At 37.5% G+C, this 23,852-nt stretch overlaps 1 protein-coding gene across 10 annotated transcripts in view; it reads right to left on the bottom strand.

Moving 5' to 3' along the window:
- PHTF2 (putative homeodomain transcription factor 2) overlaps positions 1–23,852 on the bottom strand; it is a 160,742-nt gene that overhangs the window by 20,228 nt on the left and 116,662 nt on the right. For all 10 annotated transcript variants that reach the window (XM_008969279.5, XM_057302893.2, XM_063605938.1 and 7 more), the window contains 3 exons: positions 16,558–16,744; positions 14,244–14,399; positions 7,714–7,932 (listed from right to left, as the gene is read on the bottom strand). In XM_008969279.5, the coding sequence (XP_008967527.2) occupies positions 7,714–7,932; positions 14,244–14,399; positions 16,558–16,744 (562 nt within the window). The remainder of the gene's footprint in view (positions 1–7,713; positions 7,933–14,243; positions 14,400–16,557; positions 16,745–23,852) is intronic.

Genomic DNA, 23,852 nt, shown 5'->3' with positions numbered 1-23,852 from the left:
GCACTCAGCCTCCTGAGTAGCTCGGACTACAGGCACATGCCACCATGCCTGGCTAATTTTTTTATTTTTAGTAGAGACGGGGTTTCACCATGTTGGCCAGGCTGGTCTCTAACTCCTGACCTCAGGTGATCCACCGGCCTCTACCTCCCAAAGTGCTGGGATTACAGGTGTGAACCACTGCGCCCAGCCCCAAAACAGAACAGTTGAGTTAATGATGGCAACAAAATTAATGAAACACTAAACCTTTATATAATCAGACTTCAAGAGGAGAAGTAACACTAAAAGATTAAACCCAGATAGAGATCAGTTTGCTTGTTTATATTGCAGTATTTCTAGCGTATTTTTAAGGACTCATATACTTCCCACATTTTGTTTTTTGAGACGGAGTCTTGCTCTGTTACTCAGGCTGGAGTGCAATGGTGCGATCTCAGCTCACTGCAACCTCCGCCTCCCAGGTTCAAGTGATTCTCCTGCCTCAGCCTCCCAAGTAGCTGGGACTATAGGCGCCCACCACCACGCCCAGCTAATTTTTAAATTTTTGTAGAGACGGGGTTTCACCATGTTGACCAGGTTGGTCTCGAACTCCTGACCTTGTGATCTGCCCACCTAAGCCTCCCAAAGTGCTGGGATTACAGGCGTGAGCCATGGTGTCTGGCCACTTCCCACATTTTCTAAAAACAATAGTTTTGGCATTCGTAGCAACCTCAAATTTTATAAAATATTTCATTAAATATAACTTCTAACAATGAACAGAAGAATCTACTCTAGGTACATTTATTCTTTAGAGGACAAAAATGTGATTAAAATATGGTAAAAAAAAATGTTTCTTGTAAACTTTTAACACTTTCCTCTAGGGGGAGTAAAGTTGCATTGATTAATTTCAACTAAAGTTGAATAATAATAATTCAATAATGTAAAAAAAAAGAGGTGGGAAATTTTTATCTTTTCTAGAGATGAAGGATTTTAATATACTTTAACTTTCATGGTATACATTTCACTACTTGAGGTCCTGAAGAGTGCTAAGATACTAGTTATTAACTACCAACTTAATTTCTCAAATGTTATTTCCTCATTTATCTCCAAACAAAATATTCTGTTTTGGGAAAGAAATAATCTGTACCAAAATATGTATCAAACTTTCACTAGAAATTTTACAACTGTTAAGCGTAAGGAAACCAAAAAGCCAGAAACAGGAAGTGCAAGAAGCTAAAACGAAAGAAGTTTAAGCTTGAGAGCCAACAGATTTCAACCACTGATTTACAGACATTTTTAAACTCTCAGTCTGGAATAGTGAATTAAGGTCTTCCTAATTACATGAAGAAAGGAATATCAATACCAAGAAAGCCCATCTAGAGACAGAAATAGGAAATCAGGACATTCTCATTGTCCTCCCAAAAGCACTCCTTTTACATCTAGCTACCTTGCCAATTACTCTATCCAGCATCTGATATTATATTATTTCTAGAATGCCAAAAGGCAGAAGAGAAGACAGCAACTAGAAACTGGTGAATTTTAAAAGAGTTAATTACGCCGGGCGCGGTGGCTCACGCCTGTAATCCCAGCACTTTGGGAGGCCGAGGTGGGCGGATCACGAGGTCAGGAGATAGTAGCCATCCTGGCTAACACGGTGAAACCCCGTCTCTACTAAAAATACAAAAAGAAATCAGCCAGGCATGGTGGCTGGTGCCTGTAGTCCCAGGTACTGGGGAGGCTGAGGCAGGAGAATGGCGTGAACCCGGGAGGCGGAGCTTGAAGTGAGCCGAGATCGCGCCACTGCACTCCAGCCTGGGCCACAGAGTGGGACTCCGTCTCAAAAAAAAAAAAAAAAGGGTAAATTACATGTTCAATGTTGTGTGTAGAAACTTGAAAAAATAAATAAAAAAGACTGCTATATTCCTGTGTGTGCGTGTGTGTGTGTGTGTGTGTGAAATGTACACTGAAAAACAGTCTTGTTGAATCATGTCTGCAGTGTGGAGAACAGCATCACATGAAATTTTTTTAAAAGGTTCAGGGAAAACATCAGAGCAAATAATTTCATTTTATAATTTTATCACATAGGTTACTCTAAATACATTTTCTTTTTTCTTTTTTTTTTTTTGAGACTGTGTTGGGCTCCACTGCCCAGGCTGGAGTGTGGTTCTTGGCTAACTGAAACCTTCGCCTCCCAGGTTCAAGCAACGCTCATGCCTCAGCCTCCTGAGCAGCTGGGATTACAGGTGCCTGCCACCGTGCCCACCACCATGCCCGACTAATTTTTGTATTTTTAATAGAGATGGAGTTTCACCATGTTGCCAGGCTGGTCTCGAACTCCTGACCTCAAGTAATCCACCCGCCTTGGCCTCCCAAGCTGGGATTAGAGGCGTGAGCCACCATGCCCGGCCGCTATATATGTTTTCAAACTAAAATTTAGAACTTAAAATTTTTTTTTTCCTTTGAAGACAGCATCACAGATCCAAAAATTTAGAACTTCTAAAATGATTATACTTTATCCTCACTTAAAATCTCAACTGCTTTGCTCCTTGTTCATTCAAAACTACCTGAAAACCTTAATGCTTAAATGGTGGCATGTTTTATTTCAAATAAATTCACCATGCCAACCACATACTCGTGTTTCCAACTGTGGGAATGCAGCCATTTAAAGCTTTACACTTACTAAAAACTGAATTTCGGCTGAATATAGCTTTATATTTTAGTATATATTCAGCTATAGAGGAGGGCTATAGGAGAAAAATTTTCTTCTGTGGAAATGTTTCAATTACTATTTACAAACAAAATAAAACAATGAAATAAAGATACACATTTGGGAATATTCTGATTAGAACATACTAATTCAAATGCTCAGTGTTTTTTCATGAGAAGGGATTTTTCCATCTGTATAGCAGACAGAAAAAGGTCTTCCAAACCTAACAGACTGGTTAAACAAGAAAAAAAAAACGAGTAGCTTTTTAGTAAAAGGGAGCTAATTTCCATTACTTAGCTACTAGTAAAACTAAAAGCATGAGCTTATTTTTTGAAACCTGAGAATTAAAAATCTGTTTAAGATCAAGTCTTTAATCTAAAAGCAAAACCAATATAAGCCTAGGATACCATAATTAGATATACAGAGTAGAGCATTAACAAATTTTATCTTACCAAAAAGGTAGCCGACTGATGTGACAGACTTAGGAGCAATTTACTCTGCACAGACATCATAAAACAATTTTTTAAATCATTTAAGAAAGGCCTAATTGGCATGTTTTGAAAAAATTTAATTTTGTTTCAGGCATTCAATATTTATTAAATACCTACTGTGTACCTCACGCTGTGTGATACAACACTGAGCAAAAAAAAAAAAAAAAACACATGGTCCCTGCTTTTATGCTGCTTATAGTTATCTCTGGGAAAATAGCTCACAGGCATTTCCCTCAATCTTAACTCCAGTTGTTAGTCTCAGTGACTTAGATGAATATGCAGATGACTCATTCAACACCCTATGCTTTCATGGATTGTTCACTTTTTCATTTCTTCAATCCCAAGGACGCTACTCCCACAGCCACACCCTAGACCTTGTCACCATACGGAACTGCTCTACTTCTGAAAGGAATCTACTACAACTTCCCATCTTACCTGGTCTCTCAAAGCTTCAATTCTGAAACACTTGTTCCCTTGAACACACCTATCCTTAAATTTATCAGTCCCTTCCTGATTTCATTTCCTTCTCAATCTAACAATTTAATGACTAGACTGCCACCAGATCCACCATTTCAATCATCCCCTCTCCTGTCCCTTGAAGAGCAACTATTTATTTATTTATTTTATTATTATTTTTTTTTTGAGACAGAGTCTCGCTCTGTTGCCCAGGCTGGAGTGCAGTGGCGCGACCTCGGCTCACTGCGAGCTCCGCCTCCTGGGTTCACGCCATTCTCCTGCCTCAGCCTCCCGAGTAGCTGGGATTACAGGCGCCCGCCACCACGCCCGGCTAATTTTTTGTATTTTTAGTAGAGATGGGGTTTCACCGTGTTAGCCAGGATGATCTCGATCTCCTAACCTTGTGATCCACCCGCCTCGGCCTCCCAAAGTGCTGGGATTACAGGCGTGGCAACTATTTATTGAACACTTACTCTGTGTGACTTTGGGCACATTACTCAACTCTGAGCAATGTAAAATGAAAATAAACTACATTACCACAGGTTGTAAAGGTTAAATACATGAGATAATGCAACTAGATTACTTTGCACAGTGTGTGGCATAAGTAAATGCTTATTAAATGTCAGATATAGTAACAACTACATTCCAGAAAACATCACACAGCTGTGTAGAACAGGCAACTACAAATTCATGGTTTCAGATTCCAGCTGGACCCTCAACAATGTGGCAAGGCAGTATGATTGTTTTGATGTGTTCATTGGCTTGAACACACACACACACACACACTCTCTCTCTCTCTCTTTCTCTCTCTCTCTCTTCCTCTTTCTCTCTCTCCCTCTCTCTGTCCCCTTTCTCCATTCTCCATAAGTGGTAACTTAAAGCCTTCACCACCATCCAAAAGCCTCCTCTTGTATCATCTCGCTTATTGCCAGTAGATCCCTTGGACTCTTGCACTTCACGGAAAAAAGATCATCAGGCAATAACTCTCTTACCATCTTGCTTGCTGCATGCACTCATCCTTATCCTCCTATCTCAGCAGAGGATGTTTTCCTCTTCCTGTCAAATGCTAAGCTTTCTGATTATGATTCCCCTCCAGAATCCTAAGAAATCATTCCACCAGTCAACATTTTCTCCCGTATCTCTTTGATTCTTTCCTACCTGTTTTCTCCTGTATATATCAATGTTTTCAAATATCTCATATATTAGGGAGTCAACACCAAAACACTCCAGCTCAATTTCCCTAATTACCACTTTGTTTTTTCTAAACATTCATAGCCATCCTTTTTATTTTTTATTTTATTTTTGAGACAGAGTCCGCTCTGTCGCTCAGGCTGGAGTGCAATGGCGCCATCTCAGCTCACTGCTAAGCCCTGCCTCCCAGGTTCAAGTGATTCTTATGCCTCAGCTTCCAGAGTAGCTGGGATTACAGGTGCCTGTCACCACGCCTGGCTAATTTTTGTATTTTCAGTAGAGACGGGGTTATTTAAAGTAAAGGCAGCTTGCCTTTTTCATTCAAAATTATATTCAAAAACTTATTCATGTTGATACATGCAGCCGAGTTCATTCAATTTCACTGCTGTATACTGTTTTATCATACAACATTATTTATTAATTCCACTATTATTGGCTATTATATTTTCAACTTTCACTATCATGCACAATGCAATGATAGTGCCTATCTTCTAAAGTTTCATTCTAAATTGGAATGAAAGGGTCCTAGAATATATAGAACTGCAACTTTACTCTATAATGACAAACTGCTCTTCAAAGTAGCTGTACAAACAAACATCAGTATTAAAGAGTTCTCTCTTCACATTGAAGTTGAAATCTTGCCAACATTGAAATTAATCAGGTTTTAAATTTTGACAATTTGATCAATATTAAGTAGTATCTAATTGTTCTAATTTACATTTCCCTAACTAATAGCAAGGCTGACCATCTTCACTTATATTTTATTAGCCATCAGGGGACCTGTTCACATCCTTTTATTTTTCTATTGAGTCATTTGTCTTTTACTTATTCATCTGTAGGAGTTCTTTATGTCCTGTATGTAGTAACACTGTGATAGTTAATGTATTGGAAATATCTTCTCCCAGCCTGTGACTCATCTTTTAACACGCCCAAAGTTTTAAATCTTAAGATATTCAAATTTATCTCTCCATTTTTGTTTGTGCTTTTTATATCTTGTTTTTAAAAATTCTTCTCTAACCTGAAGTAATAAAGATTTTTCTCCTGTATTTTCTTCTAAATGCTTTAAAGTTTCGCTTTTCACCTTTAGAAACTATTTGGAATACATTTTCAAGTGTATAATCATTTGACTCACAACCATATAGTCCATTCTGTTTCTACTGACTTGTAATGCCACTTATTGTCATGTATTAGTGATCCATTATAAACAATTGTCTATTTCTGAGTTTTCTATTCTGTTCCATCGGTATATATGTTTATATGTCTATACTATACTATCTTGAGTATTAAATTGAAAGTAAATTTTTATATCCAGTAGGGAAAGATCCCTGTTGTTCTTCAAAATTGTTTTTGCTATTCTTGATATTTTGCTCTTTAATATGGACTTTAAATCAGCCTAACTCCAACCAAAACCAGACAGAGGTAAAGAGACCAGAGCTCCCTCATTTCCACCGTGTAAGGATACAAGGATAAGATAGCTGTTGTAAACCAGGAAGAGAACCTTTACCAAGAACCAATCATGCTGGCACCCTGATCTTGGACTTCTAGGCCTCAGAACTGTGAGAAATAAATGTTTGTTGTTTAAGCCACCCAACCTCTGGGATTGTTATAGCAGAAGGTTCTTTGATGGCTATGCATCACCCTTTTATCAGATTGAAAGTTCTCTTTTTTTTCTCCAGTTTTCTGACTTTACTTGGTTTGACAGGATTAGATAAGGAGTTGGATAAGAGAGAGAAGGTGAAGAAGAGTGGGAATTTTAAATGACCACCAAGTTTCTGGACTAGTGAGTAGATGAATGGAGATGTCATTCACCAAAATTTTGAATGGAATAAGAAAAACAGATTTATGAGGGAGGACTGGTTAAATTTGAGGTATTGGTGGGACATTCAAAGAAAGATATCCTATAAAATCGTGCTGTCCAATATAGTACCCTCCTCACATGTGGCTATTCAGCATTTGAAATGTGGCTAGTCCGACTGGGCAGGGTGGCTTATGCCTGTAATCCCAGCACTTTGGGAGGCTGAGGTGGGAGAATCACTTGAGGTCAGGAGTTCGAGACCAGCCTGGCCAACATGGTGAAAGCCTGTCTCTACTAATAACATAAAAATTAGCCGGGTGTGGTGGCGGGCGCCTGTAATCCCTACTACTCAGAAGGCTGAGGCAGGAGAATCGCTGGAACCTGGGAGGCGAAGGTTGCAGTGAGTCAAGATCGTGCCATTGTACTCCAGCCTGGGTGACAAGAGTGACAGACTCCATCTCAAAAAAAAAAAAAAAAAAAAGTGGCTAGTCCAAAATGAGATGTGCTCTAAGTGTTTACACCAGATTTTGAAGATTTAGTATTAAAAATGTAAAATATTTCATTAATTTTTTCATATTAGTTATATGTTAAAGTGATATTATGAATATAATGGTCTAAATAAAACATATTTGAATTTCCCCTTTAAAAAATATTTAATGAGGCTACCAGAAAATTAAAAATTATACATCTGACTCTCATAATATTTCCATTGGATAGCATTACTATGGGCACTTGGAGCTACAAATTTGATATTCATGAGATGTAGATTTGTGAATATAATCTTATAGGTGGAGTTTAGACCAAGGGGTACATGCATCTGGCCACAAAGTATGTTCAGTAAGAAAGTACTATTGCACCTAACACACGATTTGACTTACGAAACTCCAGTTACCAATAACTTTTCAGGAACATACATAACCACAATATAAGCACTGAGATTCTATGTTTTGATGAAGCCAGACCACAGCTCACATAAAAAGAAAAAAAATTATAGAAATATAAGCTTGAATGTAAGCTTTTTCTTCACCTCTGTAACATTTGAACATAAATTCAAAGGAGCTTGACTCATAGCTCCACATAAGCCAAAACCATAAACCAACCTGATGAAAAGGGTCATCTCTATATTCTTTTTTCACACATGGATTAATCTGAGGATTTTCCACATCTGTCTCACTGGTACAAGATGAATGGCATTCTGCACAATGTAACAAGTCTTCCCATAACACATCTTCTGTTTCAGATTCTGGCCTTGCACTCTCAGAATCCTGTCTGGAACTTGAACAGCGAGAGCTGCAACTAGTACCCGATTTAGGGGCGTCCTGAAATCAAGATATTCTTTGACATTAATACAATTTATGTACTCTTTCCAACTCAAAGGATACTATCAGAACCCATATATTGATACTTTTTGCTAAAACAACAAATACACCCTCAAAAGATAGTGAGACAGCAAAACATTACAAAATATATTAGTTTTTATTCAGTAACAAAATACGTTCACATCAAAATTTATTTGATTTCATATTTCAGCTCAGATATTACTTTGCATACAAGGGTTGTATCTATTTTCTCTTAAATTTTATATGAAGTTCACAACTCAGGTAGGCAGAGAGAGTAGTCTAAGTAGTCTAAGTTCATACGGTCTGCACGGTGAACTGACTTTAATTGATGTTATTAATGGCAATACCATTGGCCTTCCATATCCATGCATTCCACATCTGCAGATAGAAAATACAATATTCCTGAGATGCAGAACCCACAGTTTTGGAGAAATGGAGGGCGAGGGCTGACTTATGTGTCATCAGGTTCCACAGGGCTGACTGTGAGATTTGAGAATCCTTGGATTTTGGTATTTATAGAAGGGCCGGATATCTACCAATCCCACGTGGATACCCAGGAATGACTGTATTTTCTTATTCTAGTCTTTTTTTTTTTTAAGCAAGAGTGGATTTATCTACTGTTTTTGTTTCACAAATGGAAGTGAAATCAACATAAAATTGATATTTAAACCAAGAAGGTAATTGCCAACTCATGTTCTTGAGATAATCTGTGGTATAAAAGTAAAAAATTAAAACAAGTTAAGTAATTTCTAATCAGTTTACTTTATCCTGGGAGTTTGCAATGTACAAAATAAAGATGAGTAAAATTTTGATTTAAATTAATTAAAAAACTTTTACTGAATAAATCATGGTCATAGTAATTCTTATGGCCGGGTATCTTCAATTTTTTTTTTTTTTGGCTGTCCTCTGTGACTAGATTTGTCATGTACCTTTAAAATGCATTATATTTATCCTTTTGTCTTTCCTTTGCTATCACCGACTTCAGACTTTATCATTTATACCTTCATTGCTATAAGCACCTCCTAATTGATCTTTGCCTAAAAGGCCTTCCTCTTCTTTCCAGATTAACCTTCCTAAAGCACAGCTGTTCTTTGACTCCTCTAGTCAAAATCTTTCCTTGGTTTCTCACTGCTCTCCTGGATAAAGTTCCGATTCCTTCACCTAGCATGCTCATCTTCATATGTGCTACTTTTTGACCTTGTCTTCCACTACATACCATAACCTTTTACTCCAGTGACAGTAGGCTATTTGTGAGCCCCTAAGCATGGCTTGTTCTTTGCTTTGATTATGTTCCACCCTAGGCCTTAATTATGCTCCTACCTCTTATCATTAATCCTGCACTCCTTTAAAAAGCTGTTAAAAATTAAATGAGCATGGGAACTTTGAATACAAACCTGGCACAAAGCAGGGGCTCAACAAATGCTACCTTAAAGCCACCTACCTAGAGTAATCACTTTGTTCCTGAAGTGAGTTATTACTATTTTTTGAGATGGAGGCTCACTCTGTCGCCCAGGCTGGAGTGCAGTGGCACGCGATCTTCACTCACCACAACTTCCACCTCCCAGGTTTAAGTGATTCTCCTGCCTCAGCCTCCCGAGTAGCTGGGGTTACAGACACATGCCACTGCGACTGGCTAATTTTTGTATTTTTAGTAGAGATGGGGTTTCACCATGTTGGCCAGGCTGGTCTTGAACTCCTGACCTCAGGTGATCCACCCACCTTGGCCTCTGAAAGTACAGGGATTACAGGCGTGAGCCACCAAGCCCGGCCTGAAGTGAGTTATTATTTATATTCATTTGATAATAAATTTTGCACTGCTTTCCACAATCAATCTCTCTTTATGTATGTGTATGCGTGTGTTTGTGTGTGTATATATATATATATATATATATATATATATATATTTTTTTTTTTTTTTTGAGATGGAGTCTCACTCTGTCACCCAGGCTGGAGTGCAGCTGCACTATCTCAGCTCATTGCAACCTCCACCTCCTGGGTTCAAGCAATTCTCCTGCCTCAGCCTCCTGAGTAGCTAGGACTACAGGAGCCTGCCACCACACCGGGCTAATTTTTATATTTTCAGTAGAGATGGGGTTTTATCGTATTGGCCAGATTGGTCTGGAATTCGCAACCTCAAGTGATCAGCCCACCTCAGCCTCCCAAAGTGCAGGGATTACAGGGGTGAGCCATGGCCCTGGCCTCTTTTTTTTGAAGCAGGACTACATGCGTGTACCACCATGCCTGGCTAAATTTTGTACTTTGTTTTTTTTTTTGAGAGATGGAGTTTCGCCATGTTGCACAGGCGGGTCTCTAACTTCTGAGCTCAAGGGATCCGCCCACCTCAGCCTCCCAAAGTGCTGGGATTACAGGCGTGAGCCACTGAATGTGCGGCCAATATTGTCTGTCTCAATTAAATATTCATGTGTTTAATATTCTCAAATAGATTGTAAATCTAAATATACTACGAGTCCACAAAAGACAGATTTTTTTTTTTTGGCCATCTCCTTACCACAGGTAACAAAATACCTTGAGTGAATGAGGTACATTATTAATAATTAATCTACTGATATTAGAATGGGGACTGTGAATCTACAGTGTGTTAATAGAGTGTTTGTGGGAGGAGGGCTGTTTATTTAGAAAGAAGTAAAAAGAAAAACTTTCAAAAGAGAAGAAAATGATTAATAAGTAAAAACAAATATAGAAAGAAAAAGAGGACAAAAATCACTCTGCTTTGTTTTATGAACAGCACTCCAAAAATATTTCAGGTTCTCTAATGTCACCAGTTTTCATTAGCAAGGCACAGAACACATTAAGCTTTTAATAATTGCTAATTTAAAACTTGTGATAAAGATAGTTTATTATATATAACGTCTGTTGCAGACTTGTTAATCAGGATTAAAGGCCTGATGACTTTAACGGAAACTAATTAATGATTTCAGGATTAAGAAAATATCTATAATTCTTTAGAAGTGTTTTTTGCCAAATGCAGATTAGTAAGTGGGTTTTTGTTTTTGTTTTTTTTTTGAGATGGAGTCTCACTCTGTCACCAGGCTGGATGCAGTGGCGTGATCTCGGCTCATTGCAACCTCTGCTTCTTGGGTTCAAGTGATTCTCCTGCCACAGCCTCCCAAGTGGCTGGGACTACAGGCACGTGCCACAACAGCCAGCTAATTTTTGTATTTTTCATAGAGACGGGGTTTCACCATGTTGGCCAGGATGGTCTTGATCTCTTGACCTCGTGATCTGCCCGCCTCAGCCTCCCAAAGTGCTGCGATTACAAGCATGAGCACCGCACCTGGCCAAGTGGGTCATTTTATACATTTAAAACTCTGGCTGGGAGTGGTGGCTCACGCCTATAATCCCAGCACTTTGGGAGGTCCAGGTGGGTGGATCAAGACCAGCCTAGCCAACAGGGCGAAACCCCATCTCTATTAAAATACAAAAATTAGCTGAGGCAGGAGAATCACTTGAACCCGGGAGGCGGAGGTTGCAGTGAGCCGAGATGGCGCCACTGCACTCCAGTCTGGGCAAGGAGAGTGAAACTCTGTCTCAAAAAAAAAAAACAAAAAAAACCCCTAAAAACTATTGCCTATAATTGCCTAAATGTCAAATAGAATTTTACCTACAATATTTGTGTGATTAATAGTGAATATCACTAAAAATTACCCAATAAAGTCAAAAAAAGAAAATTTTAGAATTGAACAGTTCAAGTTAAAACACATTTGTTTTGGTTTCTACTGCTAGTCATGTCAAATCTTTAGACACCTAAAACTGAACATAGAATGAGATTTAGAGAACACATAGTATTTATTTGAAGGGAATATGGACTTATAAATGCTTTCTTGGGGGGTGGAAGGAAAATTGTTTTTAAAAACTCAGAAGTTAAATAATTTTCCCAAGGTCATTTAAATAATCTAACTCCAAGCCCATGGTTTCTTCATTACGCTTCTCATCAAATGTTACCTTTCTGAGATGAAAAGCTAACCTACAATTGGGAGTAAAAATTGAACAATATTTGTAGAGCTGAACAAAGCAGGACAGAGTAGGTAACAGAAGAAACACTTAAAAGAAGCTGTCAGTTCCCTAGGACGCCTCCTGCATCCCAGATAACCAAGTAATTCCTCCCAACAGAACACTGGAAGAAGTCAACCAGATACAGTAGATAGTAGAAAAAGGCAAAAAAACGGGGATTAAATGAAAGTCTACACATTAAATGACAAGATTCCCATCTCATCCCCAGTTCCCTTGGTGCCAAACACCAGAGCAGCCTGTTTTATTATCTACTACCTCCATCCCACCAGAAGACTGGATAAGTCTTCCCTAAAAAATAGATGCCCCTAAAAAGTTTATCTACAGATATTGCCATCTGGGAGGCTTACAACAAATGGCTAGGTTCCTGACCCATTATCTTACAATAAAACCCACCAATCCCATCCATGCACAAAATACTTCCCCAAAGAATTTTCCTTTTCATTTATCATTGGAATACTTTTATCAAGAAAAATTAAAGTTCAAACTATTCTATCTTTGGCTCCCAAGTCTTTCTGAAAAGACCTTGGTAGTCTTTGATAGCTTCCTTGCCCTCTATCATATTATAAGAGGTTCCACAGTCATTTTGTATATTTCCTGCAATAAACGACAATCAGGAATCAGCCACTTCTTCAAGAAGTTGTTTTGTTTTTGGTTTTTTTTGGTTTTGGTTATTTAGTGATAAATGGCACAATCTAGGTACTAGAGATGCTTGCTCATTGTGTTTGGGTGGGTCCAAATGATTTTTTCATGCCTCACTCTTAAAGAAAAAACATTACTAGCAATTGGAGAGAGTACAGTAATTTATAAAATAAATTTAAATTTATAAATAAAAACGCAAAAGAGCACTACAAATCTTCTGTTTCCATTTTATTTATTCAAAGGAGGCTTTATTTTGCTTTTTTTTAGAAACGCCCTTTAAAGCTGGTTTAAGAGTAAAAATTTTTGAGAACTGAATGCAGCTTTTAAAATATCACCTAGTCTACATTCTTCACTTTATAGATGAAGAATTTTATAGCCATATTTTATATTTATGCAATTTCTTATATCATTTAAAAAGATGTAAATCAATGCTTACTATCAGACTTACTTAGCTGGAAATCAAGATTTTAAACAACCTTTTAATTTAAAAGTTAATAGGTAGAATAATGTTCTGCCCTTCAAGAACCTCAATCGTTTAAAATACAATTGCAAACCAACAAAAGCAAAGATCATGGAGTGAGAAAAATACTGCTACTGCTAAATAATTTATTCTGGGAGAGGGGTCAAACAGCCCTCCGTCTCCCTTCCAGCACCAACTGACTTCTAACAGTACATACAGTAAGACAAAATTTTACAAGCTTGGTTATCTGGCTTAGGAACAAGAAACACTACATCAAATGACATGGGTGAAGAGGCAATGGAGCAGACACACTGGCATTAGTGTCTGTATGGCAACCACTGGGAAAAGAAACAAAACCACAATCACCAGAAAGATTAACCAGAGACACAACCACAAAGAAGAGTGTGCAAAGAATAGTAACTCTTCTAATCTTAATACTCTGAAGGCAATCATATTCCAGCACAGCGTAACATGTGTTTGTTTTACAAGTTTAACCCAAAACCATCAAGGAAAAAAATACTAACATAGCTCAAAAAGAGTAGAAGGTAATGTTTATAAAAAATGATAAACAGTGTAATTTATTTGCCTTAAAGCCAAATGTTCTACCCTTAGATTAGAAACTGAAAATACAATTGAATGAAATTCTTTATTTAAACAATTTGAAGCTCAAGAGATATGATATAGTTGAAAAGGGTTTAGAGAAAATAAAGATTAATAAGGAAAAATAGAAACAAAGAAAAAAGAACTGAATTTTGAAGTATGGGGACTTAATAACTGGTGACAGCAATATGAAGGAAGTTACTTAAAATAACTTTGCTATGATCAAATGTATAAAGCCTTTCAAATTGTGGAAAAAGTGAACACAGGAGTTTGCAGATTCTCTCTCCAGAATGCTCTTCTTTAAAAGCAAACAACAAACAATGTATGAGTCTTCAAAGATAATGCATAAAATGAGCTCAAATGTGTGGCTATCTATCAATACATGTGCAATACGTAAACCTAAAACTGCTATTTTATAAATCCAGATCATACAACAATAATAAATACTGATAATAATGTGAAATATTTATTTCAACAATTTTTAATTGTTGAAAGAAGTTATAAATTAGTAACATATAAAATAGATATGTATGTATACACTTAAGGACAAAGTATATACCTCATTAGGGTAATGTTTCTTATAATGGTGTGACTTTCTATTCCGAAGAACACCTTCAGAAGTCCTGTCCACATGACGACGTAATGAGTATCCTGTTTCAGGACCTTCCTCACTGGAGACTTCATCAGAGACATTTGTTATTGTCCTTTGGGTATCCTAAGTTGGGAGTACACAAAGAGGATTATAGGTAATTTCTAACCAACCTTTTAGCTTTTAAACTATGAAATTTGAAATTACACATACAGATATACACACAACTTCAAAATATCCTCAATTACCACAAAGTAACTAATTAGTATTACCTGATTTTCTGAAAAAATATCTTAAATCAGTGACTATACTTTTAAGGCATTTTTACTTTTAAAAGTACTTCAATAGCCATTTGTCAAATATTATCCTGTAATATTTCTGTTCATAAAAGGATTTGAAACAGCATCCAAAAATAAGAAATATGCCAGGCACAGTGGCTCAAGCCTGTAATCTCAGCACTTTGGGAGGCTGAGGTGGGAGGACTGTTTGAGGCCAGGGGTTCGAGACCAGCCTGGGCAACATAGCAAATCTCAGTCTCTTAAAAAATAAAAATAAAAAATCAGCCAGGCATAGCAGTGCACACCTGTACTCCTAGCTATTCAGGAGAGTGAGGTGAGAGGATCACTTGAGCACAGGAGTTTTAGGCTGCAGTGAGCTATAATCGCACCACTGAACTCCGGCCTGGGCAACATAGTGAGACCATGTCTCAAAAAAAAAAAAAAAAAAAAGGAATATAAACAGGAGAAAAGCAGAACAGAGACCACTTAAAAGAAGGTGAAAGAACATATTATACTATTTTTTCAAACTGAAAAAGCCATCAATTGTAAGACCCACGACTAATTTAATAACGGTTTACAGGATAAGAGGAAGTAAATAGCAACTGCATGTGTGCACATGTCAGACAACATTCTACACACATCAATTTGTAAAAGATATCCAGAGTTTAGAAATTACGAAATTAAATGACTCTAGAGCATACGTTTTATTGATATTTTCATGTTCCTCATACAACTTTACTAGGTAATATTAATACAAGCCTGAAAACATGTTTGAAAGCGTATGACTGAAAATTTATCTGCTGAATAACAGTGATGAGAGGCTCACATTATCAGAGCTAAATGCTGAAAAAATCTAAAATCAGAGTAAGGGACTACATTCATTGCAGGCCCATGCTCTTCTATGGCTACTGGTACTGAAAATACATGAACGTTCAAGTAGTAACTTATACTTTACCCAAAATTAGAGAATCCTCTTTTCTTTATTTTCCTTAACACAATATGTTCATGCTCACATTCCCAAATGTAAGAGAGGTAACATCTTTTAATTTGACTCTCTCTCTACTTTTTTACTGTAACAGCTTCTAAAGAATAAACTGTTCAACCAAAAAAAATTCAGTGAAGCAAAGAAATAGAAGACATCACATTAAGCTTTGTTACAATAAAACCAGAGTCTCTCTATTTTGGAAAAGTAAAGAAATAATTGTTCTCTTTAACAAATATGTCCCCAGTAAGATTTTTTCCAGATTAAAAACAAAACAAAAGAAAACAAAACAGGTATGTTGACACCACAGGTAATGAATGCAGGAAAAACAAGATATCTTCTTATAGAGAACATGAATGGAAAACTGGTTTCCCTGTTCAGCTTCCTGAATTATTCGCATGTTCCACTTAGTGCAAATTCTTACACACACAGAAATAGGGAAAGAAAAAGTAAGGCTTAACAAACAACAACTGTAAATTATAAAGGGCTTTTAACATTTTGGGGCTAGCCACAGTGGCTCATGCCTGTAATCCTAGAACTTTAGAAGGCTGAGAGGTGGGTGGACTGCTTGAGTCCAGAAGTTCGAGACCAGCGTGGGCAACATGGCTAAGCCCTGTCTCTACAAAAAAAAAAAAAAAAAATTAGCCGGGCATGGTGGCGCATGCCTGTAGTTCTAGCTACTCAGGAGGCTGAGGTGGGAAGATCGTTTGTGCCTGGGAGGCTGAGGATGCTGTGAGCCAAGATCGCACCACCTCACTCCAGCCTGGATAACAGAGTAAGACCCTGTCTCAAAAAAAACATTTTGGAAAAACTGAAGCCATCAATTCAGAAGGTGTCAGATTATATTGTCAATCAAGTTTAATCACTACACTTTATCTCATTTACAGTTTCATCAGTGTTATAAACGCTCACAGAATTAATTCTGGAGAAAATACTTAGTTCAAGGGCAACTACTATATCTAAGTCACTTTACATTAGCTAATATAAAATCACACAGGCAAACTATTTTAAAAATCACACGTACTTTGCTAGGACCATTCCTCAGTGTTCCTGTGTTCCAGGCTGTCTCTTCTGGTCGAATAGTTTCACACTGAGGTTCATGGTTTTGTATTCCATCTTCACCGCTTTTAACAGTCTTTTTCCCATCAAGGGATACATAGCCATTGTCAGTTTCAGTTGATTTATCAATTGAATTCTTTGCTTTCTTTGATCTAAAAATTAAAATATGCAGAAGAATGTTTGGACTTAGCTTATTTTGGATAGGTTACTGATAGAAATTATAATCTGTTAATAATTACATCAGATAGCTATTTCTCTAAATTTTAATGACCATCCTATTTGTATAATAATTTAGAAATATATCTAACAGCTAAAATAAACATGTAAATTAATGTCCTATTTCAGCTTAAAGGTTTTGAGGTCTTACAGATAACAATTCTAGGAGACATGCCCTAACTTATCAAAAAATTCTTAGTAAATCATCTGGTCTTTGAACAAAATCTAGAAACAAAATTTTGCCCATTTTATTATGGTTAAAAATATATTTTGAAGTTTTATTTTAAAAATGATCTAATTGTCAGGTTAAGTTGCAATTCATGGTTTAACTTAGTTTGATAAATTCCTTTTAGTATACAACTCATTTTAATATACAGTGAAGACACAGGTCTTTTGTAACATAAAAAGATATAAAAAAATGAAAATTTTAAATAAGTTTCTAAATAATGGAAGAAGTGAAAAAGAACAACACAAAGAAAATAAAGAAGTAACCTCTTTCACCCACTGAAATAATCTCTGGAAAAGATATTAGCAATCATGCAGCTTATAAATATCTAAAGGGCTAGAATTGAGGAATTTATAAGAATAAATTTTTTTTTCAACACATAAAATACAACATGGGAAATAAGATGTTTTTTACTAACAGGCAAACACTTGAGGAGTCCTCTGCAAAGACTACAGTGGATGAAAGAACAGTTATCCAAAGGAAACGGTTAGTAGAAATATAAAGTTAGTCCCACACAGAATTAAAATGTGCTCAATGCAGATTATCTATCATAAAACATTTTTAAAGCAATTATATTTAAATAAATTCCCTTGAATTTTTGTTAGAGGTATCAATTTTGCAAGTAAGGAAAAATAAAAATAGTATATTGCCTTCAGTTAGGTCAAAAACCAAAAGTTTTAAAAAAATGCACACATACCAAAAAACCCCACATTAGTTTTAACACTAAGTTACTCAGTTCTATTGGAATCTGTATTTTAGAACTGAGCAGGACCTTAAAACTCACCTATTCTACATGCTCATTTTGGAAACAAGGACGAAGAACCAGTCTAAGTGACTTATTTAAGGTCATGCAGTCAGTTAGAAGCAAAGCTCGCACTAGAGTACAGAACTTCTGACTATTAAGTTAATTATATTCTCCATACTACCTCAAACTGCCTACTCTCTGGGAAACTGCCTGTTAGGATTTTTTAACACACTCATCAACCTAGAAAGTTTCTGTCTTATGCAAACAGGCCCCTTTCCTTCCTTGTCCTTCTTCTCCAAGGTTCCTAAAGGGGCAGAAAGACCATTATTTCCCATATGCTCTACAGAGCTCCAGTGCTTTTTAGTCATTCAGAGCACATCTCCACAGAGTTGCAAGACTGAAAAGCCAAATCTCCAGATCCTTTACTTTCTGTATGATCCTCAGAAGCATGGAGAGACCAAGGGAACAATAAGCCATAGGATAAAGAGGATGGAGAGAGGGAGGAACATGAATTATAGGATAGAGGAAAATGGGCAAAAAATAGAAAACAAAAGACGCAGAGGAAACTTGTTACTTCCTCTGTCTGGGAAAGAAAGTGATAGAAACATTAGTTATTAATTGTCTCCTTTATCTCTCCCTTGAACACTGTGCAACCTGCAGATGTGGAAAAAGACCAAGTGAAGTTGTTACTTGATATCCTGAAAATGTCAGAAACTCAAAGATAAGGAAGAGAGAATGTACTGGAAAGGTATTTATAAAGGTTCATGAAAATAAGACTGGGCTGAGAAGGGAGAGGAAAAGGGGGATAAATTAGGTGAAAGAAGATGGAAACGTTGGCAGAACCATTAATCAGACAGTATATGCAAGAAGAGAAATTTATTTAGGAAGAAAGATGGAACACTCTGAGAAATGTTAGTAGGCAACTGAAAACATGAGCCTGGAGGCCAGCAGTCAAAGTAGAAATAGTGGCTGAAAATTTGGGAATGTGTAGAATGAACCAGACTCTATAGGGTTAAAAAAAAGGGTGGTGGTAGGGGGGTGGAGGTAGGCCAGTAAAAGGGTCTTTGAGTCTGTAATAACTGCTGCTTTAACCATTTTTCTAAGGAGAATGTATTCTTTCCTTAACAGGGCAGGGTAAATACTACGTGAAACCAGGGGAAAGAGTACTGGTAGCATTCATCCCATATGATACCTTTCAGCTATCTCTCACTTCCTCCTGTCCTTACCTCTGCTTCCCTCCAATCTTCTCTGGGTTGTTTCTCTCCCCACTATCTCCTCAAAGTTCATGCTACACTCTCAGCAGACAAGAACAGTAATTTACTAAGCTGTAGTAGCTATTTGATGCTTCTCATGAACCCTATGGAGGTAAGTTGCAAACTAAACTGCAGTGGCAAAAGAAAAATGCTAAATGTAAGTATTACTCTCAGAGTTTACAAACAAAGGCAGCCTGCCAGTAGCTGGTAATGAAAGCACTTGCAAGAATATCAATGGAGTGGGACAGCAAAAGCAGCCCAGTGATAGTCAATAATGGAAGCCCATTTAGGGACAATATTAGAGAAAAGTACCAGGTGCAGCCTGGCAGGGTTAGAAGTTGATCTATATAAAGGCGACTAATGGAATAAGTAAACATATTGAGGATAATGGGAATCAGATTTTTCTCACTGACACAGAAAGAAGATATAAATTTAAAAAGAAGAAGAGATAGAATGAACCCCGCAGGATTGTATTTGAATTGGAGCTATCAATGCAAATTGATGGTGTATAATATACCTGGATAGCTATAGAAATAAATGTAATTGTAAAGAGCCAAATACACATTTTCTAGCTGTGCTCACTGAAAAGGACTGGGGTTAACAACACCCCAATCGCAACAAGTGTATCTTCAACTCAGATTTTGGTTTCTATATACTACTCTTCTTGAAACAATAGTTGATTCTAGGCTGGGACAGAGGAAATACAAGTCGAACCCAAAACATTTTGTTGTGCCAGAAAGTAAGGAAATGCTCAAAGACTGATACAGATATGTCGGATAGCAAGGTTAATTGCTCAAAGGGGTTCCATGGCCAAAATTAGGTTGATCTGATCATCAAAATAAATGACAATAAAAAATTGAATAAAATAGAAATATATGAGTAAATAAATAAAGGAAAACTTCTCCTTAAAGCAGAATGCCGACTAATAAATGTAGAAGGAATGATGGAGTTAGAAAAATAACCACTTGGGAATCATAACAATAATTAGGGCAAGAATAATCTATAGATGCTAAAGCTAGAAGGTGAAAGCAGGATAATAAGTGGGTCACTACCAGGCCTCCATATCCACAGGTTCCATATTTGTGGATTCAACCAACCTCAAATTGAAAATGTAGTTAGGCTTACTATGCTTGCACCTGTACTGAACATGTACAGACGTATTTTTCTTGTCATTATTCCCTAAGCAATACAGTATAATAATGATTTACATAACATTTATACCATTATTAGGTATTAAAAGAGGATTTAAAGTAAATGAGAGGATATGCATGTGCTATATGCAAATATTATACCATTTATACACGAGACTTGAGCATCCTCAGAGGTTGGTATCCTGGGTGGGGGGGTGGTTGGGAGTGGTGGTGGGTGGAGGTATCCCAGAACCAATCTCCCATGGATACCAAGAAACAACTGTGGTTTTGTTTTCTTTTGTTTTTAAGAGAGACAGGGTCTCACTCTGTCTCCCAAGCTGGAGTGTAAATGGTAGGAGAGCTAAATTCCAATTATTGCAGGTAAAGAGGGTCAAAAACGTGGTTGCTCCAGGCAGGTTTAGCTGTACCACTGATTGCTATATGACTCATGTTGGCATTAATAAACAAAAGTAACTACCTCAAAGGGACAGTATTGGTAAAATTAATTTATTAAAAGGAACACAGGTTACTGAGACTTAGATGTTTAAGTAATTCCTCCTGTTGCCTTGTTTTAGGGAATAAAAATACAGTAAAGGCAGTGGGGATGAGAGACTTATTTAAAAAACAAATATTGTAAAATTCTACTTACATTTTTAAAAGGGAAGTTAATTTTATTTTGTCAACTTCAAAACATGCACAAAAATAAACAGAATGCAAGATAAAAAGCATTTTGATTTTAAAATAAACATATATACTGAAATCACCATTCCTCAGCAAAAATGGAAAGCAGAAAGAAGCTGATATTAGGAATTAAAGTATTACCGTATAGGAAGAAATTATACTTTTTAGTATTACACACACACACACACACACACACAAATCTACCTTCTGATATTTACAATTCATGCATGTAATATTCATTTCATAAAACCAGAGTTAATGCTATTTTCTTAGATCAACCCAAACACCACGAATCACAGGCACCTGGACAGCAAGGCTAGTAGTTTCTTGAAAACAGGAGACATATATCTCTATACATGCTTTTATTTATTCCGTGATAGAAGCAGTATTTCCTAGACATGCACAGTGCGCCCTTAGCAACACCCTTGGCAAGGAAAAAACCCTAGAAGCTTGGAGCGGTTGAAAAGAACTCTGGCCCGAGAGTGGTGGCCTCCCGGCTCTGCTGTTATTAGTGACTGCAGTGTTATGAAGAATAAATTAAGATGAAATCAGTGAAAATGTTTTTTTGTAAATTGCAAATATTGTAGTAATTTATTACCTTACTCCTAGATTTTGAAAAGCTTTTTACCAAATTGAGCATAAAAATAATGAGAAAACAAGCCGGGCATGGTGGCTCATGCCTGTAATCCTAGCACTTTGGGAGGACGAGGTGGGCAGATCATGAGGTCAAGAGATTGAGACCATCCTGGCCAACATGGTGAAACCCCTTCTCTACTAAAAAATACAAAAATTAGCTGGGCGTGGGACCTGTAGTTCCAGCTACTTGGGAGGCAGAGGCAGAAGAATCACTTGAACCCGGGAGGCGGAGGATGCAGTGAGCCGAGATTGCACCACTGCACTCCAGCCTGGCGACAGAGTGAGACGCCATCTCAAAAACAATAAAAAATAAAAAATAATAATGGCCAGGAGTGGTGACTCACGCCTGTAATCCCAGCACTTTGGGAGGCCAAAGCAGGAGGATCACGAAGTCAAGGATCAAGACCATCCCAGCCAACATGGTGAAACCCCATCTCTACTAAAAACACAAAAATGAGCTGGGCATGGTGGTGCGTGCCTGTAGTCCCAGCTACTCAGGAGGCTGAGGGAGAAGAATCACTTGAACCCGGGAGGCGGAGGTTGCAGTGAGCCGAGATCGTGCCACTGCACTCCAGCCTGGCAACAGAGCGAGACTCCATCCTCCACCCCAAAAAAACTAATAATAATAATAACAATAATAATGAGGAAACAGCTTATATTTAGAAGACAGCTCAGTCAGAATCTCAGTTTAATGTGGATCCCATATAACTCTAGCACAAACCAAGGAAAGCTGTGATTTAATACTACCAGAAAATGTCAAATTTCTGGTAGGTTTTTCAGAATATTGAAAATTGATTACAGACTTTCATTTCCCATTTTGAGAATCCCTAAGATTCTGAGGGATGTTAGAGACAACAAAACTGTGATTTTCAGTATCTTTTCTGACTCTATCATTCCATGATTCTCTGAGAAAAAAACCCTCAGATTTAATTCTGGTCTGGGTGTTAAAGAAGCTTGTAGGGACAACTAGGGGCTTTTCCTAGGAATATCTTTCCAAGCTGAGGGGGAAGGACCTCGAAGAAGGCCCAGCAATCCAGACTTAGTCATTCAGCCAGTCAGTGAACCATCATAAGGTTGCTGTTCTCCTCCTCCACTGTGCCTTAGCTGCTCACTCTCCTATTCTTAGCTTCTTGAGTTTAGCTTAGTTTCTATGACCTTATCAGATTTCTGAGAACTACTCTTCTTGTAAAAACATTGCATATCCAACTCCTTGTTTAAATTCACTTCAAGACCCAATCGAAATGTGAAGCCTTCCTGACTCTCCTTGGCAGAGATCATTGTACCCTCCTTTGTTCTCCTAGGATATTTTGTTTGCATTTGTAACACTGTATTTCAGTGGGTTTATATGTGATTTTCCCCCACTAGCTTATGAGCTTCAGCATTGTACTCCCAGCATGTGACTCAATGCCTGGCTTAGGATGGTACTTATTAGATATTTCTTTTTTTTTTTTTTTGAGACAGAGTCTAGCTCTGTCACCCAGGCTGGAGTGCAGTGGTGCCATCTCAGCTCACTGCAACCTCCGCCACCCAGGTTCAAGTGATTCTCCTGCCTCAGCCTCTCAAGTAGCTGGGATTACAGGCACGTGCCACTATGCCTGGCTAATTTTTTTGTATTTTAATTTGACCTGGTGATTTAGAGACAGATAATCAGAATAAAACCAGATCACATGTTAACTAATGTGCCTGACTGATCTACCTTTAAGATTCCTGTCACTTTTAGCCTTAGTATTTACTGTTTTTAACACTAAAGTGAAAGTTAAAGATTTAATAAAGCTGGGTGTGGTGGCTCACACCTGTAATCTCAACACTTTGGGAGGTTAAGGTGGGAGAATTGCTTGAGCCCACGAGTTTGAGACCAGCCTTGGCAACACAGTGAGAGATGTAATTCCTGTTTGCTGTTTTTCAGTGATATTGTCACGGTGAAATGAATCTTACAGGACATGAAAGAAAACTTAGGATCCATGTGACTTCTGAAGTAAGTACTATGCTGAATGACACACAATCAAGATGTAATTCATCCTATTCAATCTCTTTAATAGAAACTATAATTACATTAATTAACAATTAATTGAAATTAAAGTACTAAATCCTTAGGAAATATAATTGATTTCTATCTTTTTTTTTTTTTTTCAGACGGAGTCTCGCTCTGTCACCCAGGCTGGAATGCAGTGGCACAATCTTGACTCACTACAACCTCCATTGCCTGGGTTCAAGCAATTCTCCTGCCCTAGCCTCTCAAATAGCTGGGATTATAGGCACCCACTATCACGCCCAGCTAATTTTTGTATTTTTAGTACAGGTGGGGTTTCACCATGTTGGCCAGACTGGTCTTGAACTCCTGACCTCAGGTGATCCACCCGCCTTGGCCTCATA

The sequence above is a fragment of the Pan paniscus genome, chromosome 6 (assembly GCF_029289425.2).
Source record: "Pan paniscus chromosome 6, NHGRI_mPanPan1-v2.0_pri, whole genome shotgun sequence".
Taxonomy (NCBI): Eukaryota; Metazoa; Chordata; class Mammalia; order Primates; family Hominidae; genus Pan; species Pan paniscus.
Note: the sequence above shows the minus strand (reverse complement) of the source record. Positions and strands in the feature narration are given on the sequence as shown.